At 44.7% G+C, this 21287-nt stretch overlaps 1 protein-coding gene across 8 annotated transcripts in view; it reads left to right on the top strand.

Moving 5' to 3' along the window:
• Positions 1-21287, top strand: part of NUA (nuclear pore anchor) — a 124538-nt gene that overhangs the window by 66403 nt on the left and 36848 nt on the right. For all 8 annotated transcript variants that reach the window (XM_086812439.1, XM_086812441.1, XM_086812442.1 and 5 more), the window contains exons 12-20: positions 8427-8475; positions 8618-8721; positions 8810-8878; positions 8957-9094; positions 9190-9294; positions 9376-9489; positions 9672-9756; positions 9903-9946; positions 10041-10114. In XM_086812439.1, coding sequence (XP_086668565.1) covers positions 8427-8475; positions 8618-8721; positions 8810-8878; positions 8957-9094; positions 9190-9294; positions 9376-9489; positions 9672-9756; positions 9903-9946; positions 10041-10114 — 782 coding nt within the window. The remainder of the gene's footprint in view (positions 1-8426; positions 8476-8617; positions 8722-8809; positions 8879-8956; positions 9095-9189; positions 9295-9375; positions 9490-9671; positions 9757-9902; positions 9947-10040; positions 10115-21287) is intronic.

Genomic DNA, 21287 nt, shown 5'->3' on the forward strand with positions numbered 1-21287 from the left:
CCAAGAGTAGAGTCATATGCAAGGCTTGGGGCAAATTGAAGGATCAGCCCGCTTTGTTTCTTTTTGATGATGCTTCCACAGATAACTTTATATCCGTACAGATGGCTGCCGCCATAGGTCTCAATGTGGAAGACATGGGAATGCAAATGAATGCAGATGCCGCCTTTGAGGGCAAACAGGTTGATGTAACTCCGGTCATTGGTAAGCTCCGTGTACATATACAGGACTACCTCGACTATGAGAGCTTTCTAGTGGCTCCTCTTACAGGTTGTGATGTTTTGTTGGGAATGCCCTGGCATCACCGTTTAGAGCCTGTTAAGGCTTACAAAGAGAAGAAAATCAGCTTTGTACATAGAGGCCGTGAGCACTCTATAGATGCTGGTACTACTGGAAGTACCATACCTCTTGTAAGCCATGTACAAATTAATAAGGCAATAAAGAAATCAGCTTGTTCTTACTTGGTTTTTGTACGTGATACCATTGAACATTCTAGTGTTGATGTTAGTACATTAGATCAAGACAAGCTTGACTTTTTGAATGAGTTCAAAGATTGTTTTGCGAATGCTTTGCCAGCAAGGTTGCCACCAGAGAGGCCGGAAGATCATTGCATAGATCTAATTCCCGGTAGCTCTCCACCTAATAGGCGACCATACAGGGTGAGTGCTAGTCAACAAGAAGAGATTATGGCACAGGTGAATGAACTTTTGGAAAAGGGTTTGATTCGGCCTAGTTCCTCGCCATATTGTTCGCCGGTACTTCTTGTTCAAAAGAAGGATGGTACTTACAGGATGTGTGTTGATTACCGTGCCCTCAATAAGATAACCATCAAGAATCGGTTTCCCATTCCGCGCATTGATGACATCTTGGACAAGCTTGAAGGTTCGGCATGTTTCAGCCGAATAGACCTCAAGAGTGGATATCATCAAGTGAGAGTGGTACCTCAAGATGTACACAAGACTGCATTTAGGACAGCCTTTGGTCTTTATGAGTTTTTGGTGGTACCTTTTGGCCTTACAAATGCACCCGCTACCTTCAACAGGATGATGGACAGGGTGTTCAGAAAGCATAGAAAGTTCACAGGTATATTCTTTGATGACATTATTGTATTCTCAAAGAATGAAGCCCAACATCGTGAGCACCTGGCTATTGTGTTTAAAGAGCTTAAGGAAAATCAGCTCTACATAAATGCAAAAAAGAGTGAATTCTTCCTCCCAGAGATTCACTATCTTGGTCACATTGTATCAAAGGATGGTGTGCGCATGGATCCCGCAAAGATACAAGCCATGCAAGAATGGCCAGAGCTGAAATCAGTCCATGAAGTGAGGAGCTTCCTTGGTTTATGTGCTTACTACAGGAGGTTCGTCAAGCATTTTGCTTTCATTGCCGCTCCGTTACATGACTTAACGAAGAAGAAAGCAATCTTTAAATGGACACAAGAAGAGAGAGATGCCTTTCAAAAGTTGAAGAGTGCAATCATCTCGGGACCGGTACTCATTATTCCGGATTTGCACAAACCTTTTGTTGTGGAATGTGATGCAAGTGGGGACTGCATAGGGGCTGTTTTAAACCAAGAAGGACATGCCATTGCCTATGAGAGCACACGCTTGCAACATGCAGAGCTTCACTTACAGGTTTATGAGAAGGAGTTGTTGGCTGTAATTCATGCCCTTACTATTTGGAAACACTATCTTTTAGGGGCTGATTTTATGGTCAAAACTGATCATCAAAGTTTGAGATACTTTTTGACTCAAAGTAAGCTCTCAGAGAAGCATATGAGATGGGCAAATTTCCTCTCAATGTTTCATTTTCAGATTTTACACACTCCAGGGAAAAAGAATGTGGTGGCGGATGCCTTATCTAGACGACCACAGGTTCATGCTATTACAGTTGCATACCATGAGGACTTATCGGATATGCGTAATACTTATCATCTGGATGAGGATTTTGCACATGTATGGGCTGATTTGCAAGAGGGTATTGCTGTCCCGTCTTATGTCATAAGAGATGGATATCTCATGATGCAAAATCGTATGTGTGTGGTAAAGAACCTTCGCCATAAGGTTATGGATGAGTGCCATGCTCCTCCATATGCAGGTCATAGAGGCATTTTGGCCACAGCACAAGCTTTGGAGAGGTATTTCTTTTGGCCACATATTCGCAAGGATATTGAAGCATATGTACGTGAATGTATGGTATGTCAAAAGGTCAAGTTTGACCGACATAAAGCACCTGGATTGCTTCAGCCTTTGCCTATACCAAATGAACCATGGGAAAGCATTGCTATGGATTTCATTATGGATTTGCCAAGGATGCCACAGGGAAATGATGCTATTTGGACCATTATTGACAGGTTTAGCAAGCAGGCACATTTCATTCCCGTGCGCAAGACAATAAAGCCAGATCATATGGCTAGGATGTTTTTGGCACAGATATTCAAACACCATGGCATGCCTAAATCTATTGTGGGGGATAGAGATCCTAGAACCACAAGTTTATTTTGGCGCGCATTGTTTGACAATATGGGTACAAAGCTGAACTTCTCATCAGCTTACCATCCACAGACAGATGGGCAAAGTGAAATAGCAAATTCAGCCGTCCTCGACTTGCTGAAATCTTATGTATCCGACCGCAAATCGGATTGGGAGAAGTATTTACCACTTGTGGAGTTTGCCTACAACAATACGGTACATACTTCTACGGGCAAGGCGCCCTTTGAGATTATCTATGGCAAGGTGGTACTACCACCCATCCTTCGTACAAAGGATGAGATTTTTGCAGCAGATGAGTATGTCAGAGACTTGGATACTGCATTTGCACAGGTACGGACAGCCATAGAGAGGTCTCAAACCAAGAATAAAAAGGCAGCTGATAAGCATAGAAGGGATGTACAATTCAAACAAGGTGATTGGGTCTTGCTGAAATTCGAAAAGGCACGCCTTCGGAAGAGGCCAGGAAAAGAGGGAAAGTATCCTAAACTTTCCAACAGGTACTATGGACCTTTTCAGATCTTGGAGAAGATCAATGATGTTGCATTTCGGCTTGTACTCCCAGATCATTGGAACATGCATAATGCTTTTCATGTGAACCTATTGAGGCCTTATGTGGGACCGACACCGTTTGAGCCGGTTTTGGAAGACCCACCCGAGGTGGATGAGCTGGAAGAGATTCTTCAACCTGAACAGATTGTTTTTCACAAGGAACGAAAGCTTGCGGGAGGCAAACTTGTTCGTAGGTACCTTGTGAAGTTCAAGAATTATTCAGCTTTGGATGCGAAATGGATGGATGAGGCCTACTTCGAGGATTACCCAGATCTTTTGAAGGCCTATCTGGAGGCTTTTCAGTTGCGGTCAACTGATTAGAAGCCGGGGGGATGTCACAAATCCCTATATTCTAGGGACATGCGGATGCGTGTCAGGCCTAGAAACATGCGGATGCATGTATGTATTATACCTGGGCATGTGTATGGATCATATGAGTGGATGCATATGAGTCCAAGGACATGGCAGGACATTTGTGGACTTTCGGGCGGTGCCCGTGTGGATTCCGGCCATGCACACATGGTGTGTTATGATGGCAGGCGGAATATTTTCAAGTACAAGAATGATGATAGGTGGTTCTCCAAGTTTACATGTGCACTATGCATAAATGATGCATGCCATAACTTTATTTTACTTTGTGTGACATTGTCTTGCTGCCTGGACAATGCTTGTTATTTTGGCTTGTGAAGTCCGAGGGACCGGGGACGCCCGGGCACCTTGTGGACGCGTGTGTGCACACCTGTTTGGGCCTAAAACTGTGGGCTTATGGGTTTTGCAGGTGGTAAGTGCGTCCACACTCAATTTACAGCTTATTTCATTTACTACTAAAGTTTATTGGTTTGCAGGTCCACACTCATTAATAAGTGGCCGGACAACTTATAATGCGTTCGCATTTGGTTGGACCAAAATTAATGAAGTCCGGACAACTTATGGCCATTTCCCATTTGGTTGGACCTAAACTTATACAAACAGGACAAATGGAGCACTATGGGCTGGACACCTACCTGGACACCTTATGGGGGACACATGTCAGCCAGTTTGTGCACCCACCAAGCCCCTTAGGTGGCACTGGAGAAAGGCGCCTCCCTCAAGAGGCCTTTTGGGCTGTTTTATTCATTATTCAACACATTGGAGAGCTGATTGAAGCTTTGGGAGTTGCTACAGGGCTGGTTGCTTGCTTCCCGGACTCACACAAGCTTGGATAATGATCCCCACACTCTTCTAAAGGGCTGGTTGGTAAATTTCAGACCTGTATTTTCTGGTTATTGCGAGTTTTGGGCTGGTTATAGGTGTCCAAAGTCAACTTGGACAATACAGGACAGCTCTAGGGACCTCCACAGGGCTATAGGACCCTTTACAGGTGGATTTCTCGCGATGGAAAGCTGCTGTTTTGGACTGGTTATTGCATAAAACAGGCCGGACAGCAATGGAATATGTGAGCATGGATGTGTCTCAAGGATTCCTGGTGTAACAGGTGTTTAGGGCAAGCATTGGGAACACTTGCTCGCGGAGAACACAGGTTTCTGGATCAGTTTCTCGCGTGGAAACAGGGCCTAAAGATCCATTTACATCCTGTGCAGGGCGGAGTACCTGTGAGGATTGTGATACTCTTGTGCAGGGCGGATGTACCTGTGAAGAGGCTTGTGTAGGGCGGATGTACCTACAGAATCTCTTGTTTGAGATGTATTCATACATGATGTATCTGGAAGAATCAGGTGCAGGCTGGTGGTGAATCCCCAGGCACCCATAATCTTGTACTTTGCAGACTCTTTTGGTAATATAACCTAAAGGGGGGGGGGTCAGCCTATCATCGGCCCCTTTATGTGGTGTACTGTCATTTTCAGCTTTGTGGTTGTAATGCTAAAGTGTTAAGTGCTCAGAATCTTGTTCACATTTATACGATTCCAATACACGCGTCCGCCTCCCCGTTACACTGCCAGTCTCGATCTCCAATCGATGTGATGAAACTCTAAGCTGACCAATAGCCACTTGGGAGCCGTGTGGTAAAAAGCCCTCCATGTATCTAGGCCTCTCTATAAATCCATCATCAGTGATACTCATGAAGTGATCTTTGTAGTATAGCATCTTTGGTGGAAGAGGTTGTGTAGGCGATATCCATGCCTCTCGTGTATATAGCTGCCATAGGTCCTGTCTCAATAATATGTTCCTCTCACTATGAGAGAGACGGATATGTGGTGCATCCCTGTCATACTGGAATGGTGGTAGATGATCCTTGTCTAGGCCATGCTGTGAGAACCAATGTGTAACCTGTGCATACCATGATCCTCTGTCTCCTGCCTCAGCCAGCTGTCTAGATGCCTCAAAAGCTTTGTATGACAATCTGTCCTGTGGCATCTCTCTGAATCTGTCTAGCAGGCATATAGTCTGGAATATGGCCTCTACCATCATAGGAGGCGCAGCAAACTCTGCTCGGATAATGTCATGAGGTACTGACGGTTTGCTGCGTATCATGCGTGCCATCATGAGGGCTTGTGGTCTCTCTATCTGTGTCCACCAATGGGTAGCAAGGCCTGGCGCCCATACCGTTGCTCCATACATTAGTGCCGGTGTGACTAATGTGTCAAATAGCCATCCCTTCGTCCGGGGCTCTTGAAAATGCACCTGGTGGCACTGTCTCTCTCATCCTAGATAGTACAAAAATGAAATGAACTAATGTAAAAGGGTAACAATTGGCTACAATGATAGAGCTAAGTGATAGATGAGGTAAATGTACAGTGCTCCTTAGGGTGCACCTCTCCCTGTTAATGGTCCATGTAGAACATTAGCCATGGCAATCAAGGGTGGCAATCAACGTCTTCAAAAGAACATAAGGTCTATGAGACATAAGGGACAAATTTTATGTGCTACAAAAAACTGGTAGAGACGAAAAAGATAAAATACTGTTGCCTAGCCCCAAGGCTTTTGGGCCTTGGGCATGTGTACATCATGTAGCTGGTGTGTTTGTGCCATCCACATCTACATCTATGAGGTGAGACACATCCACTAGGGGAGTTGGGGGGTGTTCCAATATTGCCCAAGTATGTCCCGGATCTGGAGTTGTGTGTCGAGGGTCTGGACTTGGTTGGGGTGGTCCGTTGGATTTGGCATGCTTTCTCAATGGTGACCCCTCGTTGATGGGTGTTCTAGGTAAGGTGTTGGCGGTTTTGCCTGAGCTGGGGCTCCTCCTGCTCATGGGTATGACGTCTGATCACCTCGGGGATTGTCTGGTGAGAGGACTCTCTATGATGTGTCTCGTCTTGGTCTCTATGCCGTGAATAGTCTTATCTCTGTGGTGACGCATCTCTAGCAAAATAGGCCTAGGCAACACTGATCCACGTAATCCATCACCATGGAGAGTGGGCCAAATCCCTCCCTAAATAGGCAATGTTATTGGCCCTGAATCTCATAGTATATTGGGCATCTGCAGATATAGTGCTCCTCTGTCTCTATCTCCCTAGCGGTACACATCTGACAAATCCTCTGCTCCTCTTGTATGCCCTCATATCTCCATGTCTCTATCCTTAGCGAGTGTGATGAGACTTGGATCTAGCCAATGACCAAACTGACAAGGCATGAGCACACATTGGCCTCGGTCTTGTCGACAATCTCATCCATCATCTTGATCTAGACAAGCTGGCAAAAGCGGTGTGGGATGAGTTAGAAAATCTTTTTGGCACTAAAACTAATAGTTTCAAGGTTTTCTTAAAACATAAGTTTTATGGTACAAAAATGCAAGAACCTGAATCTCTCCAAGAACATTTAAGCACATTAGGTTCAATCATCCAGCAGCTCATTGCTTTAAAAGCTTTGCTAGGTGACGACATGAAAGTAGTTTTGCTTAGTAGTCTCGAAGAGATTAACAGATTTTTGGAGACCATAGGAGTTCTCCGAGCGGCTTGAGAGATGAAGTATGATGAGATGGTGGCTATCCTTAACCGACGAAGATCGGCGTTATAAGGATCTAACAACAAGACTCAACTTCGACTATAGTCACAAGAAACGTTTCGAGGTTTTGAAGGTTTTTTTTCGAAAGGTTTCGTCCGTTACTGGTTTTGAAAAATCTCTTACACACACACACACGCGCGCGCACGCGCATGCACACGTGTCGAAGGTTTCGAATGGACGAATCCAGTGCAATGAGAGATCGTTTAAATATACGTATTTATATATGTATATATGCATGTGTTTATGTATATATACATTTGTTTTGAAGGTTTCGAATGGACAAATCTAGTGCAACGAAGGGCAAGGTGTGGGTCATTAGAAGGTAGTTCTCTAAGCGTTTTTCAGTGGGACAGAAGAATCATCAGTTTAGGGTATGTATGTAGCCAAGGGGAGTTACATAGGGACATGATTTTCTTTCAGTTTTGAGGTTTTTTAGACTAAGGAGAGTTGCACTTGGACATGATTTTCCCTTGCAACTGACTGCAAAAAGCTTAGTCACACTGAGGATAGGTGCTTCAAGAAGATGCCCAAGGAGCAGTCCAAGGACCACGCGAATCTTGTTGCAGAAGAAGACGAAGAGGCACGAGAAACTTTGCAACTGAAGGCAAAGCTCTTATAGTGATGACTAATCTTTCTCTCAATGAGGAAGATTATGATTGGGCCTTCTAAACCCTTTTCCTTAAGTGTCAATAAGGATTCTTTCCCCGGGTTGTCACCCAAAACTTGATTATACTTGCCAATGACGTGATAGCTCAAGTGGTGAAGGTGTTTGCCTAGGACCAAGAGGTCCTAGGTTCAAAACCCCCCCTTGGTGATTCCTTGGTAGCATCACCTACATGCGGATGATTAAGCGCCTATGGGCGGTGAAAAATCAATAACTACCGGAGGATTTTTTCTTATGGGAAAAAGATCCTTCTATTAGTTACCAAGAAAAGCAACCATAATGGCTAAGTATTGATCGGGTAAAGTCCTAGGCAGTGCTGGTCGGGAAAGTCAATGATCCTGGACTGTTGACCGAACCCCTCTTAAAAAAGGCAACGGAATCTCCCCCAGATTTCATAAAATATTGGGCATCTGCATATGCAGTGCTTCTCCTTCTCGACATCGTTAGAGTAGAGTCGACATATGCTGTCCTCTCTGGCAATGCCCATTGCACTCCCCGTTTCCACTCTTAAGGCAGTGGGATGAGACCTGAATTTGTTTAATCGCGATCCGCATGGCACGTGAGTCTACTAACGCGTGGTGAAGGGCTAAGGTGTATGTGTATTGAGCTGGGGCTAGCTATTATTGTTTTTTATACCTATATTAGGAATTGCCAGAATCAGAGATATTTGATAGAAGTCATAATGTATGTGTAGGTACTTTTTTAATCTTTGCTTTCTAATCTCTTATCAATTTTGAGTTTTTTCAGGCAGTAGTGTAATGATGGTTGTCTTGCCTCAGGTGCTTCAAGAAATAGAACAGAGGGCAGAGATGATATTGGATGAAAGAGGTTTTTTCTGATTATGTTTTACATATCTTTACCTTTGTTATCTCTTGTTGTTTTGCTTTGTTGTTGGTCATCACAGTTATCTGAATTAGCAGTCTACTTTTGTATGTCAGCTAAGGTTAAATCATCATGCAATGTCCTGCAGCTGAGCATGCTCGTATGGTGGAGACCTATGCCGTCATGGAAGAGAAATTACTTGTATCATTTGAAGAGCGGAGCTCACTAGAAAATCGAATTAGAGAGTTGAAGGTAATACTCTGATCTCATTTTGCGTTGTTTCTTGGCTGGGACTTACTTTTTCTGTAAAAACCTTTTAGTATAACCATGCTTTTTGCAGGCTGAGCTTAGAAAGAGAGAAAGAGATTTGAATGGTGCAAAGCAGGAATGTTCTGATCTTCAAAATCAGGTACACTTTAGGCTGGTTTTTTCTTAAGAGGCGTATGTGAGATGTGCAGTGTCACAGCTTTTGTTCTTGCCTTTCCAGGTTGTGGTACTGCTAAAAGAATGTGCAGATATCAAACAGCAGTCTGGCGGTACGAACTTTCAGCTTAAGGGTGCTTTTGGAAGAGTTGAAACAACTCCAGCAATGACGGCCTCTGATGCTGTGATATCTGAACGACTGGTAAGATGAGGCACTTTCTATTTTGATTTAGGTGTAGGCTGACTCAAATTCTCTTGTCAATCATCTGGTGTTGAATCGTGCATCGTACTCTACAGCTCACGTTCAAGGATATTCATGAAGTAGTTGAACAAAATAGTCAACTCCGTGCTATTGTTTGGTCTCTTGGTCATCAGAATGAAGAGCGCGAGATGGAGTTGAAGGTAAAGTTGTCTTATAAGTAATTTTATAGAGTGCATAGGTCTTTGTCTTCTTGATAGCTCAGCGGATATTGTGGCTAGCAGGAAGACTTTGACTCAGAACTTAAAAAGAGGACAGACGAGGCTGCCCGAAAAGTCTCAATAATTCTGAGGAAATCAGAAGAGCAGACACAGCTCATAGCATCACTTCAGGGGACGGTGAGTTCTATATACATTTTTTTTGGATAAAAATTATTTGGCTTTGCTTAGAAGTTTCTTGTTTAGATGTGCAAGGATTCAGTACACAGCCTCTTAATGCACCTCATTCGAAGTATTAATTATACCCTTCTATGGAGGATCTCAATATGACATGCCTGATATACTGATTACCGTTTGTCCAGGTGGGAATGTACAAAAGACTGTATGAAGAGAAAGTAAAATCTCGCAACATGTTGCTGAAGGACAATGGGATCATAACAGTTGCAGGTGGCGAATTTGTATATACTGCTTATCAGTTTGAGGATTCAGATGCACAGATTTTTTGTGTGTCAAAAATAAGAGTAGTGCTTTGGATAGTAATATTGTATGCATTTTTTGAGTTTTTATTTTTTTTTAAATTTTGGGAGTCACAGAGACTAGTGGAGAGGATATGCGAAGCCTGATTGTAAGATCACAGGTTGGACATGTTGATTTTGTCTTGAGGTTTGTGCTCATTGGCAGCAGCAAAGTTTGACTCATTGTTTAATATTATTTCAACACGTGCTTCACAGGAAGATACTGAGAAGGTGCGCAAGCAGGCTTCTGAACGCATGTCAATGCTGGAGGATGATCGTAACAAAGCCAGGTATGCAAATAGAAATTTCAAACTTTTCCATCTTATGGTTGATGAAACTGCTAGTGCCCAGGATTTCTGTTAGTGCTTGTATTAGTGTTCTATGGGAAGACAATGAACGAGTTTGGGTGTACATGTGTACATGTGTGTGTAACTCGCGGCGGGTGCCCGGGGGACTAGAACATTTAAACATGGCCACAGCCTTAACACATATCCATCATCACTTTGCATAAAACATAAAAGCTGGACAAAACATCCACAAATGCTGAAAATGGAGCTTGCACATGTGACACCGCATAGAGGCCGGAATAGGCCGACCCCCCCCCTTGGAGTATTTTATTACCCAAGGAGAATAATATGATGTACAAGCTTTGAGGGCCTTACTCTCCCCACGGGAGAAGCCGGATTATCCATATACAAATGCCATAAGACAACCCAACACGAGGCTACCAAGCCGGAACACAGGTTGTAGAAATGCCGAGCCAACAATATAATCCATATACCTCCGTGTGGGTACTGATTCTTCCCATAGCAAGTACAACTCTCCATTCAGTCGGTACAACAAGTACAATGGTTGGTACAGCAGGTACAATGGTTGGTACGGCCGGTACAGTGGCTGGTACAATAAGTACAAAAGCTGTTACAACAGGTTCAATGGTTGGTACAGCCAGTATAGTGGTTGGTACAGTAAGTACAATGTCTGGTGCAGCCGATACAATGGTTGGTATAGCAGGTACAAGGGCTGGTACAGCTAGTATAGTGGTTGGTACAGCAGGTACAGAAAGTACAAGGATTGATACAACAAGTACAATGGCTAGAAATCATAATAAAATGATTAAATACCCTTGCCTTAAGTATTTCTTCACGATGGAAGCCTCCAAAACAGTCCCCAACAGCCGGTATTCTTCATGGGCAGCCTTCAAGAGAGAGAGAAAGAGAGTAGCTATCATTAGGGCAGCCTGTAACGGTGGTAGAGGCTAGTGTGCAGCAAGAGAGCCTCCATTAATGAAGAGAGAGGGCTCCAATTTATATATTTGGGGCTCCCATGAGCTAAAATGGCAAGAGAAGGCTACAGTGACAAGTGGAGAGCCACACAATAGCTGGAGTGACAAGTGTGAGGCCCACTTGTCTCACTTTGATCCACTTTCTTGCCACATGTCCCAATCTAAGAGATGGGTTCTCCCATAATCTTTACCTCTAAAAATATCCTAACTAGTAGACATTCTGTCATAGGCACTTTGCCAACTCTTGGTATCTGCTCAATTCCAGATGTAATGATGCGAACAGAATTTCCATCGGAGTTGGGCCAAAAATAGCAAATCTCCTAAATTTTAGGAGTGTGGTCCTTTGTATTCTAGGATAATCCCCCATTCCCAAAGCTTGTACTTTCCAAATATTTAGACATCCTGGAGTCCACTAGACCCCTTTCATACTGGGAAATGTCCAGGCTAGTGACAGTGTGACAGTGTGTGTGACAGAGAGTGATTCGAAAGTCTTGAACTACATACTCATCTCCCTTTTGGCCATGGATACTCTTTTGTGTGTATCTATTTGGTATTTGCATGGATTCCGGTGTGGTAACACCTGCTCCAGGCTGTGCAAAGAACTTGGTACTATGCACTTAGAGCTTTGATACCCTTGAGGTATGGACTGGCTGAAACTCTCCAGTTTGTTTGTTGACAATCATGGAGTGCAATCAAAGTCGTATTTTTTTTCCAGGAAAAAGATTCTTCTATTAGTTATAGAAAAAAAAAAACAGCCTCGGAAGGCTAAAAACACAGCCTCGGAGGGCTAAAAACCAATCAAAGTCGTATTCGCTCACACTCATGTGATTATCCCATGCTACTCTAGAATCCGCATATAGCGATACCACAACCCCTCCAATTGAAACCCCAACATCCCCACCCCCCCCCCCCAAAAAAAGAAAAAAAGAAAAAAAGAAAAAAAAAAGAAGAAGTGTTAAGAGCTTTCAAGGGTGAATAGATTTACAATGTTTCTACAAGACACATATTTGATGTTTTCACTTCTGCATAGGCTGATGATTTTCTTAAATCGAGACACATACTTGGAGCTTAAAGATGTAGCCTGTTAGATTGCCTGGTGTCCAGCCGACCACTAGTTCACAAGTGCCAGCTGTCCAGTTGACACCATCCACTGTCAAATGACAAGTGGCACCCAAACCTAGTGAATCACTGATGGAAGTACCTACCTATCACCAACCTCCTCATGGTTATGTGTGCTCTGCGGCGGCAGTTATTAGGTCTGTCTCTTACCTTGGAGGACCTCCACTTGCACACCATCAGCAAGTGGGTGGTGCACCCCTAATATTGGCAATCATGATAGGTTGCACCGGAATCACGCTCCACGTTTAGTGGCGGGCACTTTACGGCCAAGCCGTGCACCTACTCACTGTGGTTGGACCACTTGTATAAATGAGCAATCGTGGGACTGCCATGGATCGATGAAGACCATCTCAAGCGTGAGGTAGAAGCTTTAAAGCTCCAAAAGGCTCAGCAAGAAGAGGGTAATCTTGCCCAGCTCTGAAAGGAGATAGAAGAGCTCAAGGCTCCCAAAAGAACGGTTTGATGTGCCATCTATCAAGTTGTCAGTCACTCTCCACAAGAGTGTTAAAGAAATAGATATTGCATTTCCTATGAGAAGGGTGGTCATGAGGATAAGGAATGCTATTACCTGAAGGGGTTCCGCCAGTTACACCAACAACAGTAGTCGTTTGCACCAACAACCAATGCTGTCAGTCACTTGGCAGGTCCCTACACTCCTGTCTATTAACAGCCAATCCTGGCACCCACCTGCCCCTTCCTCAGGATCAACTCTTCCACCTCTCATCCCCAACCCTCCAGGTGCTACCCTAGGGGAAACTCCCATGGTTCACCCACCTCGTCTGCCTCCACCCCGCACATAGCCAGTCCTCTGCTACACAGATGTGGTGTGTATGGTCACTACCAAAGCAAATGCTCCCTGCCTTAAGCATCCCTACCTTGCCGCTACTGCTCAGGATCCAAGGATCACTGTACCCGTGACTGTCCCATGCAGAGGGTGAGCACCTCTGCCTCTGCTTCTCCATCCAGGACTTCACTTTTCCAACCGCACACCTTGTCTCAGTGGGAGAAGGAGCACACCCCTTGTCACCAGATCTAGTTCCAATCACTTCCTCTCCTTCCTTAGGAGTCTCCCTCTTACCACCCGCTCCAATTGCCACCGGTGAGTGACCCCCCACCTGGACAGTGATCACCCATGCCGAAAATAAGGCTCTAGGAGCCACTTCAATTGAAAAAAAGCGTGTTGCAGATGCATCTGCTCCTCGCAATATTGTGGACCATGCATTCCTACAAGTGTACAAGGATCTTCTCACTACACCACCATAGGAGATTGGCATACATCCTAGCTCACCGTCGGTGTGACAACACCCTCAATCCGCTCCCTTCTTCAGGGATGCCAATTGGATGTGCCCCTTCATGATGATCTTCATTGGAGCGCTGAGGTCCATCACCAACTTGCAGCAGTCCTCACTCGATGGTCGCTAGGCGTCGTGTCCGATATCTCTCTCTGATGGCTGTATATGCTCTGCATCTGCATACATAATGCTCCTCACTCTCCACCTCCTCTCTGCACAATCTGCATACCCTCTTCTCTCGAGGGATCCGTGCTGCTCTGCCAGTCTCAATCTCCAATCGGTGTGATGAAACTCTAAGCTGACCAATAGCCACTCGGGAGCCGTGTGGTTAAAAGCCCTCCATGTATCTAGGCCTCTCTATAAATCCATCATCAGTGATACTCATGAAGTGATCTCTGTAGTATAGCATCTTCGGTGGAAGAGGCTGTGTAGGCGATATCCATGTCTCTCGTGTATAGAGCTGCCATAGATCCTGTCTCAATACTCTGTTCCTCTCACTATGAGAGAGACGGATATGTGGTGCATCCCTGTCATACTGGAATGGTGGTAGATGATCCATGTCTAGGCCATGCTGTGAGAACCAATGTGTGACCTGTGCATACCATGATCCTCTGTCTCCTGCCTCAGCCAGCTGTCTAGATGCCTCAAAAGCTCTGTATGACAATCTATCCTGTGGCATCTCTCTGAATCTGTCTAGCAGGCATATAGTCTGAAATATGGCCTCTACCATCATAGGAGGCGCAGCAAACTCTGCTCGGATAATGTCATGAGTGTGAGTGAGAGACGGTGTGGAGCACGCGAAGAAACAGAAGAAAAACGTGTGGAGACCTGGAGCAAAACGATGGAGCTCAAAATATGAAGATAAGTTTGTTACAAAACTTAGGGCATATAATAACCCTAACTGGTGCCCGTTTCACATAATGGTAAGTTGGGCGCCTTATTGGGCGCGGGGAAAAAACCTCACTTAAAGTGAGTAAAAAGTGCCCGGCCGGTCCTAATACATTGGCCACTGCCCATAATAATGTCAGGACATTATTTCTAACACCCCCCTGCAGTGTCAATTGATGGGGAGAAAACTGAATTAGGGTTAGAGTTCATTCATGGGAGACATACACAGAGAAGCAAGTGAAACCGATCCCGTCAAGTGGGAAAGACTCAATTGGACACCTACACGTTTAATAGCACAACTTTAAAACCACAAATATGAAATGGACAACTTAAAATAACTTGAACTTTAAATGAACAGAAATGGAAAGATGGACACCAGCACTGGGGCCGGAACGGGCCGACCCCCCCCTCAATATATGATATATTTATTGGGAGTATTTAAAGAATACAATGCTCCATGGGTTCTGAGAACCAGATAATGTCCATGTACATATGAAAACAGTACTAAACAAATAGCTCGAATTTCGATGTAGAAGCTCGAAGCAGATTGACCACTAGTGTGGTCCAATCGCTACGGTCCTGTGCTTTCACTGGACTCCGCGGAGAGCACCACACTGGTGTTCCGAGACCACGCACAGACAGGCGCTCTCGTACTAACGCCTGGCTCTCCCGATCTCAGCACCTTTGGACCGAGGTTCGCCCATATAGCTGGGACAACCCGGCACCGAACGGGTGTAGGCCGAGCGGGACGAATCTTTTACCAGATTTAAACATTAAATGCTTTACTCAAATCTGAAAATCACTTACTTGTAGTTGGTTGATAGAAGACCAAGACTTGTGGCGTTTGTGTAGACTTTGATACCACCCAAGAGATGTAAAGACTTCTTGTAGCCACCAACGGGAAAGAAGTACAGCCTTTAACCAAACAGAAGATGGAGCTGCCGCCTTAGGAGAGGTAAAGTCCTCTTGTAGGAACACAGTTACCAACAGGAGCCACTACGCATGAAGATACAGCCACCTGAGTAGCTGGAGCGTGGCCTGCTGGTGATGGAACAACAACTGGTTGCTGCAATATGCTGCTGGAGATGGCCTACGTCTGCCTGCAAAGGAGCTAGGCGGCACAGCCTGTGGGTAAACAGCCGCCTATGGAAGCAACGTGCAGTCTGCAGAAGAACTCACGCAGAGGAAAAAGGGCAGCGCCTCTTGCTGGATATTTAGTCGCCTGAAGAGGAGTGGCCACTCTTGAGAGCATGCGCCTGTTGCAAGTGTAGGAGAGGCTAGTGAAGCGCACAACCGCCTGGGAGACAGTATGCGCAGCAGAATAGGGAAAAGATGGCAGCCGCCTGCTGTAAATTCAGTCGCCAGCAGAGATGGGGAAACGCATGCGCCTGGTTGCTGTAGGAGCAGAGGCGTAGGTGACGACTTCTTGGTCTTCACGTGGAAGGAGAGCCGGGTGATGAACAAAACGCCAGGAAGAAGCGATCGGATCCTTACGCTTGAAGGGGTAAACTTTTAATAAAATTAAGGTGGAGTTTAACTCCACGCTTGCATGAGGGTGGGGGAGTTTGGGTAGGTGCCTTTGCCCACCCCCACACTCACTTAAATGGGGCTCCCCACCTTGGCCCCAAAGTGGGTGCCCAAAGTGGTGCCCACATTTAAATGAATGTGAACACTTCACCTTATAAATCAAAGGGTTAGTATTTAAAACATTTAAAACAACATGTACCATATACTTACCACCTGTTCACATGCACTGAAACTCGTCAGAATACAGGGCAGACTTCACGACTCACTGGCAGGCGTCCCCGCTCAGTAAGTAACACGTCAGGCAGGCAAACACACGAATACATGTCATGCGAAAACAGTTTCAAGCATACAAATCATGTGTGCATGTGCAAATAACATGGACATATCTCCCGTTCATGGAACATGTACAAAATATCTGTCGGCACAAAACTGGCACGACATTTATTACATAAAAAATCCTGGTCTTCCTATGGAGTGACAGTCCCATAGGTAAGACACAGTTCCAGGCACGAGTTTCCCTAGGTGTGACAGTCCCATAGGTAAAACACGGCACGAATACTGGCCCTTCCATGGCGTGACAGTCCCATGGAGTCCAGGTCATACACGGGTGGCACTGATCTGGCTCCCGTCCATACGACACCATCCTGCTAACACACGGGTGGCACCAGTCTGGCTCCCGTCCATGTCAGCAAAATACTGGCCTCTTCACATGAGACACCGGCCTGGCCTCAAGTGAACGAGACGCAAAAATGTGGGAATGGACCAAATGGTCGGCCAATTGGTGACATCCCCCCGGGCTTCTAAAGAGTTGACCTCAACTTAAAAGCCTCAAGATATGCCTGCAACAATTGTGGATAATCTGCAAAATAATCTTCATTTACCCATTTGGCATCAATAGGCAAATAATTCTTAAACTTCACAAGGTATCTCCTGGAAAGCTTTCCTGCAGGTAGCTTTCTCTCCTTGTGAAAAACAATCTGTTCTGGCTAGAGGATCTCCTCAAGCTCTTCAATTTCTGGCGGATCTTCTGCGACAGGCTCATCAGGATCTGGCCCCACATATTTCCGAAATAGACTCACATGAAAAGCATTGTGAATCTGCCAATGACTAGGTAAAGCAAGCCTGTAGGACACTTCATTGATTTTGTGAATCACCTTGAAGGGTCCATAATAGCGAGGAGAAAGCTTAGGATATGATCCTTCTCGTCCTGGCCTCTTTCGAAGCCTAGCCTTCTCAAATTTCAGCAATACCCAATCACCTTCTTTGACTTCCATGTCCCTTCTATGCTTGTCAGCAGCCTTTTTATGCTTATCTTGAGATCTTGCAATGGCTGTCCGCACCTGACCAAAGGCAACATCCAAGTCACGAACATATTCATCAGCAGCAAAAATCTCATCCTTGGTACGAAGGATGGGTGGCAAGACCACTCTGCCATAAATAATCTCAAACGGAGCCTTTCCTGTAGAAGCATGGATTGTATTGTTGTAGGCAAACTCAACAAGTGGAAGATACTTCTCCCATGCACTCTTTTGATCTGCCACATAACACTTCAATAAATCCAACACAGCTGAATTTGCAGCTTCACTTTGGCCATCCGTTTGGGGATGATAAGCTGATGAAAACTCAAGCTTAGTACCCATATTATCAAACAAAGCCCTCCAAAATAGGCTTGTAGTCCTGGGATCTCTATCCCCAACAATGGATTTAGGCATACCATGATGCTTAAAAATATTAGCAAGAAAAAGCTTTACCATATGATCAGCTTTAATGGTTTTCTTGACGGGCAAGAAGTGAGCTTGCTTGCTAAACCTGTCCACAATAGTCCAAATAGCATCATTCCCATGCTGGGATCTAGGCAAATCCATAATAAAATCCATCGTGATACTTTCCCAAGGTTGCGAGGGAATAGGCAATGGCTGAAGCAAACCTGGAGGCTTTTGCCTGTCAAATTTCACCTTTTGGCAAGTGATACATGCACGCACATAAGCCTCAATGTCTTTACGCATGCTTGGCCAAAAGAAATACCTCTGAATCATGCGAGTAGTAGGCATAATACCTCTATGACCAGCATAAGGTGGAGCGTGACATTCGTCCATAACCTTTGGACGCAAATCCTTCACCACACATAGGCAATTATCCTTCATGAGATAACCCTCATTGATAACATAAGAGGCATGTGAATGACCAGCCATCAAATCAGTCCATATATGGCAAAAATCAGCATCCAAATGATACAAATCTCTCATAGCAGATAGATCTCCATGAGAGGCCACTGAGACTGCAGCAATATAAGGCCTCCTAGATAGTGCATCGGCCACGACATTTTTCTTTCCTGGAGTATGCACAATCTGAAAATGAAACATGGAAAGAAAATTCGCCATTCTCATTTGCTTCTCTGAAAGCTTGGTTTGAGATAGAAAGTATCTCAAGCTTTGATGATCTGTCTTGACCACAAATTCAGCCCCAAGAAGGTAGTGTTTCCAAATCTTTAAGGCGTGAATTACAGCCAAGAGCTCTTTCTCATAGATATCCATATGAAGTTCAGCATCATGCAAACGACGGCTCTCGTATGCAACTGCATGCCCTTCTTGATTTAGGACAGCTCCTATGCAATCACCACAAGCATCACATTCAACTACGAATGACTTGTGCAAGTCAGGAACAATCAATACTGGACCACATATGATCGCATGCTTGAGCTGCAAGAAAGCATCCTGTTCCTTTGAAGTCCATTTGAAAACAGTTTTCTTCTTCGTGAGATCATGTAGAGGAGTGGCAATCATAGCAAAATGCCTTATGAAACGCCTGTAATACGAACATAATCCCAGAAAACTACGTACTTGATGTACGTTTTGCAATTCGGGCCAATTCCGAATAGTCTCGATCTTTGCAGGATCCATTGTAACTCCATCTTTGGATACAATATGTCCCAGATAATGAATCTCTGAAAGGAAAAACTCACTTTTCTTGGCATTGACGAAAAGTTTATGCTTCCGCAACTCTTCGAACACTGTGACCAAATGAGTTCTGTGTTCCTGCTCATTCTTTGAGAAAACCAAGATATCATCAAAGAAGACTCCTGTAAACTTGCGATGGGATCGGAATATCCTAACCATCATACGATTAAAAGTAGCAGGAGCATTGGTGAGACCAAAAGGCATTACCAAGAATTCATATAATCCGAAGGCTGTCCTGAATGCAGTCTTATGGACATCTTGTGGCACCACACGTATCTGGTGATAACCACTCTTCAAATCAAGTCTGCTAAAGCAAGCTGAGCCATCAAGCTTATCCAAGATATCATCAATACGTGGAATAGGAAATCTGTTCTTGATGGTAAGCTTGTTCAAAGCTCTATAGTCTACACACATACGGAATGATCCGTCCTTCTTTTGAACAAGAAGCACAGGAGAGCAGTAAGGTGAGGAACTGGGCTGAACCAAACCTTTCTCTAAAAGCTCGTTTACCTGCTTCATAATTTCTTCTTGTTGTGCAGCACTTACTCGGTATGCGGGTTTGTTAGGAGGAGAACTACCTGGCACAAGATCTATGCGGTGATCTTCAGGCCTTTGGGGAGGTAATTCACCTGGCAACGAGTCAGCAAAACAGTCGTTGAATGCATTAAGAAAATTCAGCCTATCATTAGACATAGCATCCACATTTTGATGATTTGGCACAAGACTATCACGCACAAAAACCAAGTACGCTGAAAGACTCTTTTTCATTGCTTTATTAATTTGGATGTGTGATACAACTGGGATGGAATCCCCTTCTTTGCCAGCATCAATAAAGTGCATGCGGCCTTTATGCATAAAAGAAATCATATTGGACTTGTAGTCTTTTCGGGGCTCAAGCCTATGGTGCCATGGCTTGCCCAACAATACATCACATCCATTCAGAGGAGCAACTAGAAAATGCTCATTATCAAGATAGCCCTGTATATGGATACGCAACTTCCCAATCAAAGGGGTAACCTGCACCTCTTTACCAATAAATGCAGCTTCGGCTTCAATCTGAGGTCCCATGTTTTCAACCTCAATACCCAAAGCAGCTGCCATTTGCATAGAGATGAAATTGTCAGTTGCACAATCATCAAACATGAATAATGCGGGCTGATCCTTGATTTGCCCCCAAGCCTTGCAAACCATTCTCTCTTTAGCATCATGACCTGTATTACCTTGCACATCAGGAACTGCATGAACATTTGCTTTGGTGTGCTTGTCCTCGTGCTTTGGTTTGCGATCTGGGCATTGCCGAAACATGTGGTCTTTGCTACCACAAGAAAAGCATTTTCCATCCTTAGCATATTGCTCTCTTTGCTCCGGAGTTAATCCAAATTTGTTCTTCCTTGGGCCCTGTTCTTTATTTTCAGCTTTACCACCCTTGTAAGGCTCCCGGAAGTTCTTTTTAGGTGGCTGTCCACCCTTTTGCTGATTTGGGACAGCCTTGTCCTTCCCCTTGGAACCTCCTTGATCCTGCTTGATCTTGAGCACCAATTGCTCTGTAGCAAGGGCAGAAGCTGTGAGTTGTTGCAACGTATGTTTTGGGTGCAATTCAATACCCGATCTATAGGCAGGTTGCAATCCAGAACGAAACTTCCTCTTTCTTTCATCCTCTGTGATTAACATGAAGGGAGTCGCTTCCAGCAACACTTTCCAAAATTTGTTCACATACTGTTGCACACTCTCATTATCTTTTTGTTCCAGCCTGTCCCACTTTTGAGTGAGAGTTTGCTCCGCATTGGGTGGCAGGAACTGAGCATAAAATCTATCTTTGAATTCCTTCCAAGTAGAGATGGGATCCTTGGTGATCTTTTCGGTGATCCACCAATGGGCAGCAGTGCCTTTCAGAAACATGCTAGCATGGCGCACCTTCGACTTTTCTGTAAAGTCTTCATCGCTAAAAGCAATGTCGAACTGTGCCACAAACGCTAACACCTTAGAAGCATCGTGTTCACCATGAAAGACATCAAATTTGACAGATTTATCACCTGCTTTGAACTCCTTGAGCTTCCTGGTATGAGGCTCATGGTCCTCTCTTTTTCTTTTCCCCTTATCCAACGGGGTAGCCTTGTCTGCATGGGCTCCATGGGCCGTCAAAGAAGCTTCATGGGGCACGGTGGCATGTGCTCCACGAACTCGAAGCTCAGATGCATGTGACTTACCTGCATATGGCATAGTCTCTCCATGAGACAACTCAGAAGGCAAAATTTTTCTGGAAGCAGACCTGTCACCATGAGATACATATCTTGCATGCATGTGACTTTCGTGCCCTCCATGAGCACTGGCATACATAAATTTGTCAGGCTTAGTGCCTTGGGGAGAGGATGCATGACGAGAGGTGACAGTCACCTCT

This window comes from Cibotium barometz, chromosome 18 (genome assembly GCF_041138505.1).
Source record: "Cibotium barometz isolate CiBa-2024 chromosome 18, ASM4113850v1, whole genome shotgun sequence".
In the NCBI taxonomy this organism is placed as follows: Eukaryota; Viridiplantae; Streptophyta; class Polypodiopsida; order Cyatheales; family Cibotiaceae; genus Cibotium; species Cibotium barometz.